This window comes from Acinonyx jubatus, chromosome A2 (assembly GCF_027475565.1).
Source record: "Acinonyx jubatus isolate Ajub_Pintada_27869175 chromosome A2, VMU_Ajub_asm_v1.0, whole genome shotgun sequence".
In the NCBI taxonomy this organism is placed as follows: domain Eukaryota; kingdom Metazoa; phylum Chordata; class Mammalia; order Carnivora; family Felidae; genus Acinonyx; species Acinonyx jubatus.
This window is the reverse complement of record NC_069383.1, coordinates 163,096,421-163,118,188: the sequence shown is the minus strand read 5'-3', so window position 1 is coordinate 163,118,188 and position 21,768 is coordinate 163,096,421. Positions and strand designations below refer to the sequence as shown.

The following is a 21,768-nucleotide window of genomic DNA, read 5'->3' as shown; positions in this document are numbered from 1 at the left end:
GGTCTGGGGGAAACTCCGAGGAGAGCAGGACAGGCTGCCTGAAGGAGAAGGGGCACTGGAGACAAGGCTTTGAGGGATGTGTAGGAGTTCTGGAGGACCCTTGGCCTCTAGCTTGCCTTGACCGTGTCCTTGGCCTGGTCAGCCGGCGAGGGCATCGGGAGGTGCCTGGGAAAGATGCGTTGGTTGTGGCAGGCCTTGTGGGACAGAGACAGTGACGGGCCTGCCTATCACCTGGCCTGACCTCCCAGGGGGACAAGGGACGCTGGGGCAGCAGGTCCATGACCCAGTTACAGACTGTTTGCCTTCCTTCCTCCAGGCCCAGCTGGGGTCACTGGTGACGTGGTCTCCCACCCCTGCCCACCTCCCTGGCACCTCTCCTGAGAGTGGACCCAGAGGGGGGGTGGGGCTCCAAGAAGGGGCGGAGCCCAGAGAAAGGGCCGGACTCAGAGAAAGGGGAGGGGTTCAGAGACAAAAGGGTTCTGACGAGCTGTCTGTCTGTCCCTGCTGGCTGACAGTCCGGCTGCCCCTTCCCAGCTACCTCCTATCACTGCCCCAGTAAGCGCGAGAATTTGGGTGGCGGCCACGGCCCAAGGTCAACACCAATTGCCTTGGCCTCCTGCCACCCTGGCGTCCCCTCCACTGGGGGCAGCGACCTATGCCTCTACCGATCCCCACCGCCCCCCCCACCCCCGGCTTCTCTGGCCAGGCAGCCTGGGCTCTGGTCCCAGCTCTGCTGACCGGCTGTATGACCCTGGGTGAGTCACTCCCCGTCTCTGGGGCCAGCGTGTCAGGTGGCATTCACGCACAGAAAAGCCAGGCTGAGGTTGGACAGACTCCGGCCTAGGATGGGCCCCCTCCATTCTCCCTCTGCCTCAGCAGGTCAGCCGGGGTGGGGGCAGGGGTGGGGGTGTGGGCAGCGGAAGAGAGCCCTGAGGTCCCGTCCCTGCCACAGCTGTCACGGTGACTCACGCTTTGGGGGACATCGGAGTGGGGAGCTGGGGTTGGCACAAGCCGAGCCCCGGCCCGCCCCACCCTGGCGAGGGCGGGAGGCTATTTTCAGAGCCTGGGTAATAGGTGAAATCTGAGGTCGTTTCCCTTCCCCACCCCCCCGCCGGCACCCCACGGCCAGAGGTGCCCAGAGCAGGGAGGGTGCACCGGGTGGGGGTTACTGTGGGGTCCTTGGGCCTTTCCCTGAGCCCTGGAAGACTGTAAGCCACCAGAAGACTTGTAACAACGTCAGGAATAATAATAGAATAGCGCGGCCTCGGGAGCTGGGCAGATAATGGGACTCACATGCCAGGAAGAGGTCTCGCTCCCCCTCTGGGAGCCTGGCGGGCCCAGGCGAGAGTGGAGACACACGGCCCAAGGTTTTCTTCCCTTTGTCTTCTTTCTCCTGGAGGCCGAGACACCAGGTCTGGGAGGTTCTGCAGACTCAGTTTCCCTTGATGAAACACAGAGACAGGCAGCCCCCCTACCCCCAGGGGAGGGGACTGGGCCTCCCACGGCCCCCGGTTGAGCTCCGGGGGACCCAGCGAGGGCCGCTGCTGTTGTCATGGGGAAGTCAGATGGGTGTAGGTTCCACGCCCCTCGTGACTAGGTCCCCTCTTAGGGCCTCAGTCTTCCCGTCTGTAAAGTGGGTGTTGGGGCCTCCCGGCAACACCAGTTAGGCATGACTTGGGGGGGCGGGTTGGGTGTTGAAGTCACAGGTCTGGCCAGGACTTAGAGCCTCCCCAGGCCTCAGCTTTTCCGTCTGTGGAATGGGTCTTACCGGCCTCCAGGGGCTCCTCTCTCCAGCTCTGGACCTCCTTGGACGGGCTCCCCTTCTCTCTTGTGTTCTGATCTCATGCCTTCTTGGGCCTCCGCTTTCCCTACCCCTCCAGGGGGGTCTATACAGGAGCCCCTCCCCCTTCCCTCGGCCCCTGACGTCTAGGTTGCCCTAGTCTTGGCCCGTAGACCTCGGCCGGTCTTGTCTGTACCGCTGGTCTATAGGAACGACCCCTAGCCCTCATTTCTTAAATCTGCACCAGGGGCCAGTGGAGGCTGCCCTCAGACCTGCCCGCCCCGGTGTCAGCTTTCTTTGCTGATGGTAGATCTGAGAAACCAGCACCAAATGACATTCTCAGAGCCTGGCCTCTCCTGCAATCATTGAGTGCTCACTGTATGCCTGGCGTATACTTGGCCCCGGTCTAGACACGGGAGCGCACGCTCTGGTTCCAGGGTTTGCAAACCACAGGTCCCGGGGCCCAATGCCCGCCACCTCTCTTCCTAAATACAGTGGCATCAGAACGTGGTCACGCCCGTCATTTACGCGTCGCATCTACGGCTAATCTGGCACTAGGTGCAGAGTCGAGCAGGTGCAACAGAACGGAACGCTCGCCACCTTGTCCTTTAAAGCGCTTCCAGACTGGGGTTTGCCGACCCCCTTTCTGGTGGACAGAGAAGAGCTCCGTAACATCCTTATTCTCCTGACCTCAGTGTTCCCCATCTGTACAATGGGTTCCCCCCATCCGCCTCTGGGGGCCCTCCAGGGTTCAAGACGGCCCTCCATGAACTCCTGCCTTGCCCTGCGCCTCCCACATAGTCCAAGCCTCAGTTTCCCCATTCGGGCAATGGGGCCGGTTCACGCCAGTCCCCCCTTGCACTTCCGCCGGGTCCTCTCTCCCCCTTCCCCCTCCCCAGTCTTCACTTTCCCCCAGGAGGTTACCAGGTCCGCGGTGGCTCCCTGCCCACACGCGCCTGGGTCTTCCTGGGGCCCCTAGACCTCAGTCCCCTGGGCTGGGCGGTGGGCCCCCGGTCCCCGGCGCCTCCTGACCTCTGGCCTCTCCTGCCTGCAGGATGAGTTCCACCCGTTCATCGAGGCGCTGCTGCCTCACGTCCGCGCCTTCGCCTACACCTGGTTCAACCTGCAGGCGCGGAAGCGCAAGTATTTCAAGAAGCATGAGAAGCGGATGTCGAAGGACGAGGAGCGCGCGGTGAAGGACGAGCTGCTGGGCGAGAAGGCCGAGGTGAAGCAGAAGTGGGCGTCCCGGCTGCTGGCCAAGCTGCGCAAAGACATCCGGCCCGAGTGCCGCGAGGACTTCGTGCTGGCCATCACCGGCAAGAAGGCGCCGGGCTGCGTGCTCTCCAACCCCGACCAGAAGGGCAAGATGCGCCGCATCGACTGCCTGCGCCAGGCCGACAAGGTGTGGCGGCTGGACCTGGTCATGGTCATCCTCTTCAAGGGCATCCCGCTGGAGAGCACCGACGGCGAGCGCCTGGTCAAGGCGGCGCAGTGCGGCCACCCGGTGCTCTGCGTGCAGCCGCATCACATCGGCGTGGCGGTCAAGGAGCTCGACCTCTACCTGGCCTACTTCGTGCGCGAGCGAGGTGAGGCGGGCAGGCGCGAGCTGCGTGCGTGCGTGCGTGCGTGCTGCGCGCGCGCCCGGGGTCTCCAGGGGGCGGTGTGCGCGCGCGCGCGCGCGGCCGAAGCGGGGAGGCGGCTCAGGTGCGCCCCCCAGACCGGAGGCAGAGGCAACGGGAGGGTCCGAGGGGGTAGGTGGGCCCGCGCTAGGGCAGCGGGCAGGCACAGGTGTGAAGGGACAAGATAGGGTTCAAGGACGGTCTGAGGGAGGAGGCAGTGTGTGCTGGGGGGTTTAAAGGTGAGAGGCGAGCTCTTGAGATGGCGGGGGATGAGATCCTGTCCCGGAAGGCCCGAGGGGCAGCAGAAGGCCTTGCTGGGAATAGGGGTGAGGACAGGAGAGTGACTGGTGGCAGAGAAACAACCTTATCCCTCTGGGGAAAGTGGAGACAGGGCTCTGGTCGCCCGCTGTGGATCCTGGTTGGTCTACCCTCGGACCTTCCGCAGAGGCCTGACAGGTCCCGCCTTTGTGCCGCATGGGAGACTGGGTGCTGTGCGACTTGGGCTGGGTGGCCACCGTCTCTGGTCCTCTGGTCCCCTGTGTCCCCAGCTCCGGCCCTTCTAGCCGGGCGTCTGCTGGCTCTGGGGCCGGATGCCCCTCCTGGAGACAGCAGGGTTTGTGAGACCCACGACAGCTTCCTGGACAAAGTGGAGTGGCTGAGCTGAGCTCTGCGGGATGGCTGGACAGAGCCGAGTGTGGGGGCGTCCCAGAGGGTCAGCGGCCTGGGCAGAGATGCGGAGGCCAGATGTGCGGGCCGGCCTCTGGATGCCGGCAGGGCTGGTGGCCAAGGGCAGGGCCTGGCTGGCAGGGCCGTGGGCTCTGTCGCCCTGCTGCTTCCTGGCTGTGGGTCCAACCTGGGCCTCAGTTTCCCCTGTCTGTCACATGGAGGTTATGAGTCCTTAGCTCGCTAGGCCACGGGGGACTCGCCAGGTCACGCATGTAGCTTGTGAACGCTGGCCTGCCACGTGGCAGGTGTCAGCTGGGAATGTGTTCATGTGGATGGAGTCCAGCGTGCCCGTAGGACCCAGTGGTCACATGTCACATGCCCCCCCCCATGCCTCGCCCCCCCCGCCCCCCGGGGCTGAGCCTGGTGCTCACGTGGGCACGCACCTGGGGGCCGCCTGAGTGGGTCCGGTGGGTACGCTCAGGTTGCACGCCCAGCCATGGCAGACCCCGCCCCCCCCCCCGGGAGCACGCTCCGTGGCACGACCAGAAACAGAAGGAAGGCCGGGGGGCGGCCCAGCGTGGGGGTCTGGTGGGGGCAGACCGGGCGCCCGGCTGCCCAGGTTCCACGCAGAGCCCTGCCCTGTTCAGGCCGTGACCTTGCACACATCGTGGTTCTGTGTGTTTCCTCTGCACGCGGGGGGGGGGGGGGGGCGGGAGAGGCGGGCAGTCTCCCAGTCTCAACCTGGGTTCCCCGACCTTGACCCCCTCCGCCCCCCTGCCCCGCCCCCACGGACGAGCAGCAAACCCACTGAGGCCGGGAGCGAAGCCGCCTTCGGGGTCGCGGGGGCAGAGGGGTGGACGAGGCGCCTGTGTGTCCCGGGGCCGGGGGCAGGGGTGGCCTTGGGGGCTGCTGAGCTCATTACCACATTGGTCCAGGCCTCTCCCACCACACAGCACCCACATCCATCCTGCAGCCTGGCCCTGCCCCCACCTCCTCCGCGCTGAGCTGATAAAATTTTGAGGCGAGTTTTCTGCCGGAGTCAGCACAATCTCCAGCCGGCCCCCTCCCCCGCTCGGCTCGGCAGGCAGGCAGGCCGGGCCTCCAGGCTTCCCCAGACACCCTCGTGTCCGGCGGCCATGCCTTTGCCGGCCAGCCCCGCCTGCCTCTTCGCTCGAGGGCTGGGGAAGGTCAAGGCTCCCGTCATCCCCGTGGGAACCCCAGCTCACCCTGGTCCCGGCTGACCCGGCCTCAGCTCAGCGGCTTGCGGGCTGGGTGATCCGAGACAAGTCGCTTAACCTCTCTGTGCCTCCTTTCCTCGTCTTTAAAATGGGAAGCTCGAAAATAGTTGACCGGTAGGAACGTTGGGCCCGCATGGTAAGTGCCCAGAGACGACCCCCCGCGGGGCGGGAAGAGGTGCCAGGCCCCCGGGGGCCAGGGCTCCACGGGCCACTCCTGTGACCCCCGCCACTATCCTCATCGTGGTTCCAATTGGCCAACTCTGCCCCTTTGCCCCTGATGCGCCCTCTGCCCGGAGGTCTTTCGCATACGGAAAACTCCTGCGTATGCTTCAAAACCCCAACTCCAAACTCCACTCTCTCTCTCTGCGGGGCATCGTTTCTGAGCGCTTAGCGATTCTTTCCCGTTCTCTCAGCAGCCCTCCAAGGCAGGGATCACTGTGGTTCTCGCGTCGAGGATGAGGAAACAGAGGCCCCCAAAAAGGGACCTGCCTGCCCAAGGTCACGTGGCCGAGAAAGGGCAGAGGTGGGATTTGGATGTAGGCAGCTTCTTTGAACACAGCCCGGCCCTTCCCCCTGGGTGGTGGAGGAGATAAAGGAAAGCTGCAGTGCGCAACTTGGGCATCCGGTCGGCGTGTTGGCACCCCCGGGCTGGGCCTGTGTTCTGGGCTCCCACCTCCAGGCCCCCCGTGCTCCTCCCGGGCCCCAGCGAAATCTCTGTTCTTGGTCCCGCAGGTTGTCGGTCTGACGGCGGAGGCAGATGGCCGCCGGCCGCCCTCCTCCTTCCACTTTGGGGTCTCAGGGCTGGAAAGTATTGTGGCCTGGGCCGCAGCACAGCAGCCCCTTCACCCGGGCCCGCGGGGAGCGTGCGTGCAGGGGGGGATGGGGCACCTCGGAACAGACAGAAAGACCGAGAGACACACGCAGAGACAGTTGGAGGTCCAGACAGACAGACGGGCACAGAGGCCTGGCACTCAGTCCCCCTATCCTGGGACAGGCGCAGCCCCCCCCCTAGCTTCCACATCTCTCTTGGGGGGTCAGGTGGACTCACAGGGGTGCTCCCACCTTTATTACGGGGGACGAAGGGGTGGGGGTAAGCTCTGAGAAGGCCCTTTCACCACTGGGGCTCCCAGGCCGGTCAGAGCCCGGGGCACCTCCTGGGGTGAAATCTGGCTGCCCCAGTGTCCATCTGGGGCCACGGGGCCCTGAGTCCAGGGGCTGGGCTCAGTATGTGCCCTGGGGGCAGCTGGGGGACCATGATGAGCGGGCGATGTGAGCTTCACCTGAGGACCCGGGGGGCTGCCCGCTGAATGGGTACACTGGGCAGGGGACCCGGAAGCTGGCAATTCACGGTTCAGTGAATAAAAACAAAGCAGGGCAGGGTGTGGAGACGGGTGGGGAGGGGGGCACTGCAGGCCGAGGAGGGAGGGCGGCCCCAAAGAGGTGGCTTTTGAGATCGAGGCCTGAAGGAAGCAAGGGAGCCACAGAGGCATTTGTGGGAGTGCACCGGGCACGGGGGCACAGCCAGTGCAAAGGCCCAGAGGCCAGCGTGGCCCGAAGCGTGAGGAGCGGAGCGCGGGAAGGCCTGGGAGGGGAGGAGACTGGCGGAGGCAGAGGCGGAGGCGAGGCCTGCTGCGTGGCGGCTTCGTGGGGAGGGTGGTGGGGAGGCCAGGAAGGAGTGGGGGGTGGGGAGCCCGGCACTCCTCCACCTGCCTTGCATTTGGGAGGGAGCCTGGAGGAACCGAGGCCCAGAGAGGGAAGCCGCCTGCCCAGCCCTGAAGCCCAGCCAGGCCTCCCCGCCCCCTCTGGCGGCCTGAGAAACCTGAGGCGCGGGCGGGCCCCGTGCCAGGGCCAGGCGGGGGAGGGGTTGCCAGGCCCGCCCGCTCCGGCAGCTGCCAGCCCGCCCCGAGCGGCCAGCCCAGATGGTGCCCATCTGCTGACGCGGGGCCGGCTCCTCGTTCCCGCCTTGTGTGGTGCCAACCTCCCGGGATGGCGCTGTGGGCAGGGGCCGGCTCGGGGAGCTTTGCAGCTGCTGGAGGGGCGCCCCGGAGCGGCCCAGGGAGCAGCAGAGAATCGAGGGGGTCCCCAGCCCCTCCCGGAGGGAAGTGGGGAGCCGTGATAACCAGAGGTAAAGCAGTGCGAGCACATACGGAGTGCCCGCTGCGGGCTGGGTCTCAGCTCATCCCACGTTTTCCCTCGTTCGATTCTTGCCACTGCCCTGCTGGCGGGAGGTGGGGGGGGGGCGGCGGTTACCTTCTGGTAGGTCTCAGGCGAGGAAGCCGGCCCAGAGACCGTCAGCCACTCACCCGAGGTCACACAGCTCCTAAGAGGCAGAGCCGAGTTAGAACCTACAGGATCCTGAGTGCCTGAAACCCCTAAAGGAAAAAAGCCCACAAGCCGCTTTGGAGGTTGGCGGGTGGTACCCACACCCTCCCCGTTGTCCAGACGATAGAAAGAGGGGGAGCTTGAATGCACGGTGGTCAAATGAACGACCAGCAGTGAACCGCACCGAAGGGCCTACCGGGACCAAGCCTGGGGCCAGGGTCAACGTGCACCCTGGGTTCAGACGGTCTGGAGCAAGGGGGCCCAGGGCAGCCGCGGGCCTGCCCCTGGTGTGCTGTGTGACCTAGCCCTCTCTGGTCGGGGGTTGTGGGGGACTGAAGGCAGGAAGGTGGGGCCTTGTGGGATACAGAGAGGAGCAGGCCAGGCCATGACTGAGGCTCCCCCCTGCCTCCTCCGCCCCGTCAATCTCGGCCCAGCACGGGGCCCTTGGGAGATGAAAGGCGGGCAGGAGGGCGCGTGAGGGCACCCATTTGTCCGCGTGACGTTCACAGTTGGCGCCCGGGCTTGCTTCAGGCCGCGCGGAGTGCATTCTCCTCTCCAGCCTTGGTGTTTCCATCTGTAAATGGTAACCCTAAAAATGGTGCCGGCCGCTTTGGGGACCAGAGTCAGCGATCCCCCGGAAGCAGATGGGAGGCACCAGATAATCGCTCGGTCCTTTCCTGAACCCTCTCTCCAGCCCCAGGGGACAGTGGGAGAGACCCCCGGCCCGCTCTGAGACCCCGGGCCTCGTTCCGCCCGCCCCGCGAGCCAGGACGGGCTCTCCACTGGCAGCTGGCGGCGTTGCCCCCTCCAGGGGTCTGGGTGGCGCAGGGGTGAGGGGCTCCCGGCGGCCCGGATTCCCCCAGGGCTGGGCGGCCAGGTGGACCGGCCGTCTGCCTGTGCAGGGAAGGTGGCCGCAGGGGTGGGAGGCCCAGACGCCAGCCGACGGCGTATTTATAGCTGTGGCAGGCCTCCACGCTCCTGGTCAGCAGCAAAGAGATACCAGCAGGTGAGGGTTCCGCTCACACAGCAGGCCGGGAGCCCAAGGGGAGAGTTGGGACTCCCTCTGTAGCCGGGTGACCCAGGTTCAAATCACACGGCTCGTGCCTGTCGTGGCCTTCAGGAAAAGTTGACATCACGGCCGCGGGCCTCGGTTTCCTTCCCTCTCAAATGGGCGTGATAAGAACGGTGCCCACCTTGCTGGGCCCCGTAGGCTCAAAGTCACGGAGCGCCTGCCGAGGGCCGGAACGCGGGGCCCACGGGAAGCACCCAAAAACGATCTGTTGCCCCGAAAAAGTGAGGACATCCAGGAGCGCCTGGGTGGCTCGGTCCATTAAGCATCCACCTTGGGCTGAGGTCATGAGCTCGCGGTTCATGAGTTCGAGCCCCTCGTCGGGCTCTGTGCTGGTGGTGTGGACCCTGCTGGGGATTCTCTGTCTCTCCCTCTGTCTCTTGCCCCTTCCCCACTTGCCTGTGCGCTCTCCCCCCCCACCCCACACCAAAATAAATAAATAAACTTAAAAAAAAAAGGACGTCCTCCCACCTGCCACCGCGTGGAGGGACCCGGAGGCCACTGTGTGCGGGGACAGAAGCCAGACACAGACAGACACGTCCTGCGTGACCCCACGCACAGGGGGCCCCCAGAGGAGTCCCGTCCACAGAGACAGAGAGCAGATGGTGGGAGCCGGGGGTGGGGCAGGGGGCGGGGAGTCCGTGCTTCCTGGGGACAGGGTCTCGGTCTGGGGAGATGGAAAGTTCTGGAGACGGATGGCAGGGGCGGCTGCACGACCGCATGCGTGTGCCTGAGGCCGCTGAGCTGTGTGTGCTTGGAAAGGGTTCAGATGGTGAATTTCGTGTTGTGTGTATTTTACCCCAATTGAAAGACTCGCTGTTGTTGTTAATAATAATAATAATAATAATAATAATAATAATCAGCAGAAGTGCGTTCTGTATGCATCAGCTTCATAAAAATGACCACGGTACCGTAAAATAGGGATTATCAGCATCCCCGTGCTTGTGGTCCTGGCCCCACCTCTGCCCTCCGACGGCCGGGCAAGTTAGTGCCCATCTTTGCGCCCGGGTTTCTTCCGCGGAGGGAGCTCAGGGAGTGTCCAATCTGTGACAAAGAAACCTCGTAGCACGCGGCGGGCGCTCAGGAGGGGGACCCCGTTGGCGGGGAGGCGCTCCCCTTGCGGACGGACCTTTCGCGCCCCTGTTGCCCGCCCCCCAGCGGTCCACCCCCACCGAGGCAGGGGTGAGGAGGCTCCCGGGGGGCCGCCCACCGAGTGCCCTGTCCCCACGGTGTCAGCGGGAGCGGGAGACATTGCGGTGCACCTGTGGTGGCCACCCCAGCACGGCGGCTGCAGTTGCCGCCTTGGCCCTCTGCCCAGCGAGCCGAGGGGAGGCTGAGGGCAGCTAGGGACATCTCTGGCATCCCCCCCCCCCCCGCCCCCCGCCAGCCAGCTGCCAGGCCAGCCCCTCTTCCTCCAGCTGGGTGTGGGCAGGAAGTCACAGATGGCCAGAGCTGGTGAAGCATGAGGGAGGGGGCACACAGGGACACTGCACGTCTTGTCCAGATGGGGAAACTGAGGCCCAGAGAGAGGTGGGACGCTGCCCATGGCTGCCCAGCCAGTAGGGGCCCTTCCTCCGGTCTGTTCTGTCCCAACCTGTGCCCCAAGGGAAGACAGGTCAAGGCAGGGACGAGGGGGGTTCTAGGAATTCCCAAGGCCTGAGTTCTAGAATCTTCAGAGGGGTCTTTACTGTGTAGGCAGTTTGTTTTTTTAATTTTTTCGAATATTTATTTTTGAGAGAGAGAGAAAGAAAGACAGAGCATGAGCGGAGGAGGAGCAGAGAGAGAGGGAGACACAGAATCCGAAAGAGGCCCCAGGCCCTGAGCCGTCAGCACAGAGCCCGTCGCAGGGCTCGAACTCACGAACCGTGAGATCACGACCTGAGCAGAAGCCAGACGCTCGATGGACTGAGCCACCCAGGCGCCCCCCGCCCCCGGGAAATTCTCCCGTTCTCCGAGGCCGGTTTCAGAACAGCACCGTCCAGTAGAATACGGTGTGAGCCGCCGCGTAGATAATGTAACTTTTTTCTCCGGTCTCCGCCTGGAAAAGTCTAAACGTACAGGGGACGTGGGTTTTAACAATATATTCTGTTTCACCCGGGACAACCAAAATATTGTCATTCTGACACATATCAGGGCGGACAAGGTATTGAGATGGTTTACGTTACTCTGTTTCTTCTCGGTCTTTGAAATTCACACCCTGATTCTGACCAGCCACGTTTCAGCCGCTCAGAGCCACACGTGGACCAGGCGGGCAACTCGGCTCTAAGACCACCTGAATTCTAGAGACTCTCAACGCAGATCTCAAGTGCGCCCCAAGTTGGCTAAATGTTTTTAAGTTTATTTATTTCTTTGGAGCGGAGAGAGACTGAGGGACAGAGAGACAGAGAGAATCCCAGGCAGACTCCACGCTGTCAGCGTTGGAGCCCGACGTGAGGCTTGGACCCACCACCCTGAGAGCGTGACCTGAGCCGAAATCAGGATTCTGATGCTTCACCGACTGAGCCACCCAGCCCCCCCCCCCCCCCCCATTCATCGAGGTTGTTATTTAACAGTCCAGGAAACTTTCCTGGAAACCCTCAAGCCGATCCCTTGATCTAGAATTCCTCACGCGTATTCCAGACCATCCAGGGGTGGGTTTCTGAGTATCTGGAAGCAAGATCCCACGTGTTTGACGATGGGTTTTTGCTTCCGGAGGGACAAGCTCCGGAATTCTACGACTTGAGTTCTAGGACCCCCGGGGCGGGTTCTGGCGTCTTCGAGGGGAGATGTTTTCAAGCATCTGGGAACAGATGTCACATGATCTCAACCAGGGTTCTCAAGCCCATGAGAATTCCAAACCTGTGAAATCTGTCACTGCTTCTCCCAGCATCGATTTCATCGACATCCAAGAAACCCTTGAAGTATATTCTTGACCGTTGGTGGCAGGTTCCGGAATTCCTCACACGGGCTGTTTTCATGCCCGAGGACGGGCTCTGGAGTTTTCTTGAGCTGGGTCCTAGAACTCCCAGGGGTAGGCTCTAGGATTCTCTTCGTCAGAGATGCAGAAAGCTCAGGTCAGTCGAGTACGTCTGTCCTGAGACCAGGTGACGGAACGGAACGTTTCAGAAACGATGCTTACAGAGGGCAGGGGGCAGATTTTGGTTTCTTTGAGGCTCCCCGCCCGGGACTGGCTGAGGCAGCGGCTGTCTTCTTGGAGGCCCCGTTTCGTGGGGGTGAGAACCTGAAACCAGGTAGCCCCGGAATAAGAATCAAGACTTCGTTTGATCCGCGGTAGATAGATGTCAGTCGCGGGGACATGGAACCCTGGATGTGTTTCCAGAGGCCGTTGCGGGCCGGGGGGAGGGGGGGGGCACCAGGACAGCTCCTACCCACAGCCGGCAGGTGCTTAGTAGGGCCTCGGGTGAAGGCAGCGGCTGTAATTGGAGGCTGTGACGTCGGATGGGAGGCAGGGTTGCACGTCTGGGGCACTTGCGGCCGGCCTGGGGGCTCTTAGACTCCCGGCGGATGTGAGGGTCTGTCCGCCCCATTTCACTTCATGCTAACCCCACCGAGGTAGCGACTGTGGCGAGCTGCATTTAGCAGTTAGGGAAATTGAAGCCCAGAGAGGTTAAAGCCACTGGCCTGAGGTCACATAGCCAAGAGCCAGCATCAGGACTCGAACTCAGGTCCGGAAGATCTGAGGGCCCACCACGGTCCCCTGGGAAGGGGCCATCTGAGGTGTGTCGGGGACCTCCCCAGAATGTCCCGGGATCCGCCCTTTGGGATTACAGGATTTGGGTGCTAGTGAGTGGACGCCAGGTTCAGCTGGATCAAGGAGCACCTTTGGGGGCTGCCTCCTGGCTGGGGGTTGGGTCAGCCTCAAAGGCCCGATCCAGGAGAACCAGGGAGGAGGTGCAGCCGAGAGGCCAGGTGTCGTCTCTCTGTCTCTCTTTCTCTGTCTCTCTCCCAGTGCCTGTCTCTTACTCTGCCCACCCCTAGTCCCTGCCTTTGCCAGTCTCCTCCCTGCCTCCCACCCAGGCCAGCCTGTGGGCTGCCCGGAGGTGGCAGCAGCAGCTGAATGGGCCCCTTGTTCCTGACCACACCCGCCCCTCGGGGTAACCCCGGGACAGGCCCTGGCAGCCTGCTGCCTTAAAGGGCCAGTGCCCAGGGACAAGAGGAGGGAGAAAGGAGAGGGGCCGCCTCCACCCGCAAGCCACACCCCTCCCAAGGAACTGAGCCTCCCGGGGGTGGGGGGAGGTGGGGAGGCTGTGGGGGGACTGCCACACCCAGACACCCCCAAGCCCACGTGGTCAGACGGAGGGCCTGGGGCTGGGGAGGCCTGCCTCGCGAAGGAGACGGGGGCGCACGGTAGGGCTTGGGTTTGACCTTGGGCACATCCCTCCTCTCCGCACCTCAGTTTCCCCACCTGTTCCTGGGGCTCCTTGCGTCCGCCCTGGGGCCTGCTGGGCAGACGGAATAGAATCCGGGCCAGGGTTTGGCACACAGTGGGGCCACCACACAGCACCCGAGGCTCGCCCATTCCCCCGCGGGCCGGCACGGCCACTCCCTCGGGCCTGCCTGTGGCTTCACTGCAGGACAGGGCCACAGCGGCAGGCCCGTCCGCAGGATTAAAAGCCTTTTAGAGCGGGCCCGGTGCTGAATTCAAGGCTGCATGTATTGAGTGCCAGCTGCACACCAGGCCCTGTGCAGAAAGGTCGCGTTTGCAGCCCCATTGTACAGAGGAGTTGGGAGGTTCGGGCTCTGGCCGAGGCCGGACCCCAGCTGTCACCAGAGGCCTGTCGCCTCCGCCCTCTGCCTGGGGCTGTGAAGCTTTAGGCAGCTCCCTCGGCCTCTCTGGGGCTCAGTCTCTCCGTCACAGTAATGGGAACACCCCCATCCACTCGCAGACTGGAAGCCTTTCACTTTTCCGGGCACAGGATGCTGTGGCTGAGACGCCGGCCTCCCCCCCCCCTCGGACAGGAGCCGACCCAGAGGCCCCTGCACGGGCCTTCACCCGGCGGCCACTCTGGGTGGCCTCGGCGTTCCTGTGCCCCAGGCCGGCCCCACAGACGGCCCGGGACAGGTTGCTGCCGGATGGACAAGCCTGTTCCCTGCTTCCTTATGTAACCAGGTTATGCAAGGGCAGCTGGCCTGCTTACATAAGGGGAGGCCGGGCCTGGCGCCCAGCTGGGGAGGGGGAAGATCTTAAAGGGGCCGGTGTCCCCTGAGTCTCCCCTCTGGGGCCCCGCGCCAACCCGCACGGGGGCACCCTTACGGACGGGGTGATGCTGTGCTAGTCATTGCCGGCCCGTCGGCATTACTATTACGGTTGTTGGGGTTGTTGACACACACCTTGTTTGTTCCCAGTGGCAGTGGGCCAGCCGCGGGGGCCCAGAGGCCTGGCGTGGCCTGCTCTGCTTCTGACGCTTGCTTATTCCCTGCTCTCCCCGAGCCTCAGTTTCCCCATCTGTAAAATCTGCTTGCCTCGTGGGGCCGCCGAGGGAGACAAGTGTGAAGACCCACCAGGGGTCCGGGGCAGCACAGAACACGTCCGCACTCAGCACTCAGCCAGCGCAGTCCCTGTGTAGTCACTAAATAGATTCAGTGCTCACTGTGGGCTCTGGGTCCTGGGGACACGGCCGGGACACGAGACAGACGAAACCGCGGCGCTCGGGGGCGGGGGGGGGGGGGGGGTTCCCGGTCGGGAGGAGCAACAGACAAAGAACAAGCGGGAAACAGCAGTGGGCGATGAGGGCTGTCGAAAAAATAAGGGCAAAGGGATAGAGACAGCGGGCTATTCGGTGGGGTCTGTCGGAGGGCCTGACGTTCCAGCTGGGACCCGAAGGTTGAAGAGTTGCCAGCTGGGTGAACAAATGGGAGGAGAGCATTCCAGGTGGGTCCCCCTGGTCCTTGGAGAAGGTCCCTCACCTGCTCCAGGGCCTCAACATCAGAGGGAGGGACCTGTGGCTGCAGAAGCCCAAGGAAGTAACTGGAATCTGTCCTGTGCAAAGGTCCTGGGGCAGCACCGGGCCTGGCGGTTTGAAGGAGCGGCAAGGGGGCCCGTATGGGTGGAGCTGAGTGGACGAAGGGGAGAGAGGGAGGAGGGGAGGGCAGAGAGGGGACGGGGGCAGGTCCTGCAGGGCCCTGGAGGCCACTGGGCCTTTACCCTGGGGAGCTGGGAGCCCTGGAGGGTTGGGGGGGGGGGGGCGACAGACGCTGGTGGGAAAGTGAGGGGGTGATAGTTGAGGGACCCAGGCCACCGCATGGGTTCCGGAGAGGGGAGAATGGAGGCAGCCAGCCTGCAAGCCTGTTCCTAGGTGTGACAGTTCAGGGACCATCGTCAGCCTAGGCGGAGCAGGGCCGTGCGAGTCGATCGCCTGGGTCATAGGTCCCTCCGGCCCCCGGCCTGGGCATATGCAGCGGAGGGGGGCGGCGTTTCCCCCATTCTTATCTCCATGCTCGCCAGGGGAGCTCAGGCCAGGACCTGCCCCGCTCTGCGCCTCAGTTTCCTCATCTGTGAAACGGGAGTGACAATCTGTAACCGTGGAGCGTGTTCAGTGAGCACCTGGCACGGAGCAGGCCCCTTTTCAGCGGTCAGCAGTCGTGAGGCAGGAGGCTCATAAGAAGGGAGAGAGCCCGCCGGCACGGGAGGCGTGCAAGTGGAAACCCGCAGTACTCACTGAGACGGGCCACCGGGCAGTTAACTGACTGTGCCCTCTCCGAGGCCCTGTTTTGTTCCAGTAAAATGGCACCCCCCTGGTGCCTGGCCAAATTCCACCGTGGCAGCTGGGGAAACAGACCCAGAGAGGACAAGGGGCTAGCCTGGCGTCACAGCCAATCTGGGGCAAGGCGGGGGGGGAGGGGCATCTCACCATGTGGCTCCGGTGCCCCCGGAACAGATGGCCTGGCTCCAAGCCACTCACTATACCTCAGTTTCCAGATCTGTGAAATGGGCACACTGCTGGGATCGGTAGGAATTAAGCTGTGATTCTTATTACCTTCATACACCGTTCTCACTCCCCACAAGCCCCTTCGGTGCCAGCTCCAATATCCCCTCCCCCAGGAAGGCTTCCTGGGCCCCTAGGACAGATTCCAGTTACTTCCTTGGGCTTCTGCAGCCACAGGTCCCTCCCTCTGATGTTGAGGCCCTGGAGCAGGTGAGGGACCTTCTCCAAGGACCAGGGGGACCGACATGGGCAATGTTTGCGTGACATTCCACACCCTGCCTCGGGCCTGCTGTCGGAAATCCCTTGTGTCACCACTGATCAGAGTCTGTGTCCCCCTCAACCTGGTCTTTTCCTCTGCCTATCCCCCAATTTTCCTGACAGTCCTCAGACTCCTTTGACAAGCATGTATTTTGCACCTTTTGTATGCCACGCCCTGTCAGGATAATCCCAGTCGTTTGTGCCTACAGTGTGCCAGCCCCTGCTGAGTGATCATCACTCGTCTGCAAGCATCTATTGAGCGCCAGCTATGTGCGAGCGTGTATTGAGTACTGACTGCGTGCCAGGCTCCAGGAAGAGAGGCCTCAGGAGGGCCAGGGGAGCAGAAAAGTCTCCCACTACCCCTCCCTTCAATTCAGGCTGGGGCCCTGGAGTTTCCAACCTCCTCCTGCAGTTGAGGCAGTGGGTTTACTTTTTTTTTTTTTTTAATTAACTTATTTTGAGACAGAGAGAGAGAGAGCGTGAGCGAGCACAAGCGGGGGAGGGGCAGAGAGAGCCAATCCCAGCAAGCTCTCTGATGTCGGCACAGAGCCCGACGCGGAGCTCGAACCCACGGACCGTGAGATCGTGACCTGAGCTAAAAAAAAAAAACAAGAGTTGGGCGCTTAACTGGCCGGGCCACCGCAAGGCGGTGGGTTTAAAGCGGGGGCTCCGGAACCAGAGTAACTGGGCTCTGAGCCGCTCGTGCACTTAACAGCCGTGAGACTTGGGCCAAGCCCCTTCCTGCCTCTGGCCCTCAGTTTGCTCCTCTGTGAAATGGGAGTGCCCAGATCTGAGGTGTTTGCACCTCAACACCCACTTTCTGCAGAAGGGGAGCCAGGGAGAGGGGCTGCGACGTTCCGTGTCCCCCTTCCTTCCCGCCCCCCCCCCAAGAAGCATCAGAAACGGGGGGGGGGGGGGGGGGGAGCCGGGAGGGGCCGCGGCCCGCGCCCATTTTTGGCAGCCAGCGTTCTCTGGCGCTCCCGCCCGGCCCCGTCCACCGTGTGGCCACAAGTGGGGCTGGCCCGTCCCCTCCCGGGGCCGCGCATGTGGCCCCGGAGCTCCCCGCCCCGCTCGGCGGCCGCTGAAGCAGGCCTGCCAGGGAGGCGGGAGGAGGCCCGGGCTTGGCTGCCGGAGGAGCCAAGAATTTGCTCCAAATGTAAACAGCAAGTTATTTTAAGGCTGCCCCCCTCCCCGGGTGGCGCTGACACATTTGACATTGGAGGGGACCGGTGGGGGGGGGGGGGTTGCGCGTGTGGGTATTTTTAACCTGTTTTTCGCGGCCCCGGTGCCACCCGGAGTGGGGTGCGTGAGCGGGAGCAGGGCCGCGGGGCGGCCACGTGTGCTGGGCCGCCTGCCTGCCCCCCGCGCCCCGTGGGGCGCGCACTTAACCCCTCGGAGGCCACGAGGGGCCCGAGGGGAGCCCCGCCCCCCCCCCCCCCACCCCACCCCACCCGGCAGGGAGGGCCGGCGCTCCGCTCCCGTGCCAGCCCCAGCCTCCTGCGCGGACAAAATGGCCGCCAAGGCCGGCAGAAGCATCTGGAAGCCGGGGGAGGGAGAGTGGAGAAAATGGCCGCCAGAGCCATGATGTCATGAGGCGGCCTGGGCGCCAAAGCATCCCGGGTTGGGGCTAGTCCCGGCCTGCAGGCCTCCGAGTGGGCCCTGTGGCCGGCGGGGACCTCCCCGCGGGGCTCTGGGGCCAGACACCCCGAAACGGCCACGCCGGGGCCCCCGTGGGGCCTCCCGGGCTCCCCGAGTGCGGCCGAGGCCTGGGCTCGGGGCATCGGAGGGCCAGCGCCCTGACCCGCTGGCCTGAGGTGTCCACGGGCGCCCGGCCGGGCCGGAGCCAGGCCACGGAGCGGGCCAGGCGGCGGGGGCGCTGGGCCGGGCAGGAGGAAGCAGAAACTTTTCTTTGAAAGTGAGTCCGAGGCAGGTTGGCTCGGGCCCAGGCGGCCGGGCGGCAGGGGAGGGGGAGAGGGAAAGTGCGGTCCAGACTCTGGGAACACGCGGGTCAGGAAGCACCAGGCGAGGGAGGAGGCCGGCATCCAGGAGGTCACCGGGCCGGGCCCTCTCGCCTCTCGGGTCCGCTGCTTCTCGTCCGCAGTTCCTAGATGTTCCCCGGAGGCCGGCGAGTGCGCGCCTTGAACGTCCAGCGTCTTGCTTTTTCTTCCCTCCGGTTTGTCCAGGCGGCGCCTAGAGGAGGCGTGCTAGAGCCTCGGTGCCAAGACGTGGAGGCTCGGAGAGGGAAAGCGCTGTCGCTGAGGTCACACAGAGGGGGCCGGACCGCAGGCCAGGGGTCGCCGCTGCTGGGCTGGGCAGCCTGTGTTCGGGCTTCGGGCCCCCCCGGAGAGCCGGGGTTTGTGCCGAGGTTCCTTGCAGCTCAGGGCGGTCTCAGTTGTGGTCCTCTGGCCACGCCACCAGCACCAAGCTCAAGTTTAGCGTAGCCTGAAGTCCTCCCGCCGTGGCTCGACCCCTGGCCTTCCTTACAATGGCTGGGGCGCAACCTGCGGCCGTGAGCCTCAGGGATGGGACTTCGGGTCTGTGTTGTTCAGAACCTAGAACAGGGCCTCGTACCCAGGAGGTGCTCCACGCGTGGGTTGAATAAACGAGTCGCCCTGTCCCTTTGTGCCTGGATGTGCACAGACACTGGCATGGGGTGGGGTGGAGGCTCAGGGACACGAAGCAGGTTGTCACATAACCGGACGCACGTGAGAATCCGGCGTCCCGCCTCTCGGGAGGGACGGGCGGAAGTGAATTCCCCAACTCCCCCCAACATCGAGCCCAGATCCCATGCCAGGGGCTGTGGACACGTAAACCACATTTGAAATGAGCGGAGTGAGGGGATGGGCCCGGCAGGCATTCACAGGAAGGGCGGTCCAGGCGGAGGGCACCGTTTGTGCAAAGGTCCCGGGGCATCGCGGGCCCGGCACGTTGGAGGAACAGTGAGGAGGCACGTGTGGCCGGAGCAGAGCGGGCCAGGGGGAGAGAGGGAGGAGGGGAGAGCGGGGAGGGGGCAGGGGGGCAGTTTCGGCAGGGCCTGGTGGCCGCGGGGAGGACTTGGGATTTTCATGTATCGATAGACCCCTGTGGGGGGGGGAGGGGGGGGCCTAGGGCTTGGCCAAGGGGCCAAGGGCGGGTGTTCCGGAGAAGGAGGTGTTAGGGTTAGGCTGGCGAAGATGGCTGGGGCTTGCCTGGGAGGGAGGGGGCGGCGGGGCGGAGGGACAAAGGCCAGGGTCGCGTGTGCCGCGCGCACGGCCTTCCAGGACGGGGTAAGCTGAGCCTCGGCTGGCTAACGTTTAAAGATGGCTGGTGACAGCCGGGAGCTCGGAATTCCAGGGCCTGGCTTTGGGTTTGTCTCTAGCTGGCCGGCGTCGGAGGCGGACGTGGCAGCCCGGCCGAGCCAGCTGCGTTTGGAAGCCCGCTGAGGCCGGAAAAGAAGGCCAGCGAGCCCCGCGCGCGCGGCAGCCGGGCCGCGGGGCCCGGGCGGGGACTCCGGGCTCCCCCCCCCCCCCCCCCCCCCGTGTCCCCGCCGGCTTTTGAAGAGGCGCGGGCCCGACTTCGTCAGGTCCCGCCCCTGTGTCCGTCCGCAGGCCACCACCCTGGGCCAGTGCCCGCACCCCCTGCCCGGTCTCCCGGCCCCCAAGGTTCCAGAAGCCACTCGGCAGCCACGCTGTTTTCACGTGTGTGTGTTTTATCGCGGTTAAAGGACACAGAGTTGAAAATTCACCCGCGTAACTGTTTCTAAGTGCACAGCCCCGCGGCCTCAGGCACATTCACGCTGTGCTGCGTCCACCCCCACCACCCGTCTCCAGAACCTTCCATCTCCCCAGACTGAGACCCTGTCCCCATGAAGCACGGACTCCCCACCCCCCTGGCTCCCACCATCCGCTCTCTGTCTCTGTGGACGGGACTCCTCTGGGGACCCCTGTGCGTGGGGTCACGCGGGACGTGTCCTTCTGTGTCCGGCTCCTGTCCCTGCGCACGGTGGCCTCCGGGTCCCTCCACGCGGTGGCAGGTGGGAGGACGCCCTTCCTCCCTGAGGCTGGGTCACATTCCAGCGTGTGGCCGGACGCACCGTGTTCACCCTTCCCTCTGTCCCCACGTGGGGCAGCCGGGAACCTCGCGGCTGTGCACGCGGGGGTGCGGGCATCCTTTGGGGGCCCCGCTTGCACCCCTCATTGGGTGCATCCGGACGCGTGGAATTGCTGGGTCGCGTGGATTCCGTGTCTAACTTTCCGCGGGAGCAAGCGCCACGCCGGCCTCCAAAGCGGCCGCCCGTCTCGCGCTCCTGACGCCTCGGCACGGCCTCGTAGCCAGAGGTGCTGTGCCATCTGGCAGAGCCGGGGGCCTGTCCCTCCGCGTGGCGCTCGAGAATAAAACCCAAGCCTGTCGCTGCAGCCACGTGGCCCGCGTGGCCCTGTTCGCTCCCCTTTGCTCACCGTGTCGGGTCCTCCAACATCCTGTGTTTGTTCCCGCCCCAGGGCTTTTGCACATGCTGCGCCTTTGCCCGGCTCTCCCCGGGGCCAGCTCCTCCCCGTTGCTAAGGCCTCAGTGCCAACGACACCTCCTCAGAGGGGCCCCCGCCGGGCGTCTGTGTCAAAAGTCACCCCCAGAGCCGCCCTCTGTCCCCTCACCCAGTTTAATGGCCTCGCTGGAACTTAGAGCCGCGTGGAGTTATCCCGGGCCTCTTCTGTTTGCTCACTTCCTGTCTGTCTCTCCGCCCTTGGCACCCTGCCGTCTCCCCAGTGCCTGGCAAGTAGTAGGTGGTCACTAAACACCTGTGAGATGAGTGTGTCACCTCGGTGTGTCGATCTCCCAATTAGGGACGGCCGCAGGTTTAGCCACCAGGATGAAGGGAGTTGTCTGGTGCCAAGGGGTGGGTGTTCCTGGGCGGGAAGGGCGGGACCGGAGGCCCAGCGGCGCCTTTCTCGGGGGCTGGGACGGACCGAATTTGGGCTCCTGGCCACGGACAGGAAAGAACACTCTGTACACTTGTCAGTGGGATCCAGTTTACATTTCTATTGTCGCCACGATCATGTGCTTGTTTGAGCAAAAGGATACGGGAGGAGGTGACGTCCCGGCTACACATGAACGCCCCACGGGCCTGAGAAAGTCGAGAGAACCGGTCCGGGCCGAAGCAGGGAGTCACTTGAGATTCAGCTGTTGCCAGTGGCCAGACTCTCACTTATGCTAGCGTGAGTGTGGCTACCTATGCTCTGTGCGTGGTGCTAAAGAGCCTCGTGTGCCTCTCAGAGAAGGAGATCTTCGAGGAAAGGCCCAGAATGACAGGAGAGTGTCAGCCATGTAGATGCCGAAAGGACATCCAGGCAGAGGGTACCACACCACCTGTGCAAAGGTCCTGGGGCAGGATTGGGCCTGGCACGTTGGCAGAGCAGCCAGAGGCCCATGTGGCTGGAGCAGAGTGGACGATGGGCGAGAGAAGGAGGAGGGGATGGGGGGGGGTGGGAAGGGATGGGGCGGTCTGGCGGGGCCACAGGGGGCCGCTGGAGGTGGGAGCCCCGGAGGGCGGTGGGCAGAGGAAGGACGAAGTTCATCTGGATTCTGAGTTTGGACAAACGCCGTCACCAGCAGTGTTTATCCCCTTATCAGCGATTGGCCCTTCCTCTTCCGAAGCAGCTCAGACTCCAGCCTCACCCCCACGAAGGAAGGCAGCGGTGAAGGTTCGCTTCGCAGATGGGAAGACCGAGGCTCAGAGGGAGGACACGGGACTAGTCCAAGGTCACACGCCAGGCTGTGCCAGGCAGGGCAGGGACTCCGTGTGGCTCTGGCTCCCAGGAGACCCCCGAGGTCCGACGATCGGGGGGGGCTACACCCCGCCCCCTTCCTTCAAGACCCCGGTGCGTTTTAAAGGCCCCGGAAAGCCCCACAGCTG

The 21,768-nt window shown here is 64.2% G+C and overlaps 2 protein-coding genes across 7 annotated transcripts in view; both read left to right on the top strand.

The window, feature by feature from the left end:
• The window catches only part of TEKTIP1 (tektin bundle interacting protein 1), a 119,500-nt gene that overhangs the window by 5,379 nt on the left and 92,353 nt on the right, over positions 1 to 21,768 (top strand). The window lies entirely within an intron of this gene.
• The window catches only part of NFIC (nuclear factor I C), a 60,634-nt gene that overhangs the window by 12,567 nt on the left and 26,299 nt on the right, over positions 1 to 21,768 (top strand). For all 6 annotated transcript variants that reach the window (XM_053220121.1, XM_053220120.1, XM_027049357.2 and 3 more), the window contains exon 2: positions 2,835 to 3,366. In XM_053220121.1, the coding sequence (XP_053076096.1) occupies positions 2,835 to 3,366 (532 nt within the window). The remainder of the gene's footprint in view (positions 1 to 2,834; positions 3,367 to 21,768) is intronic.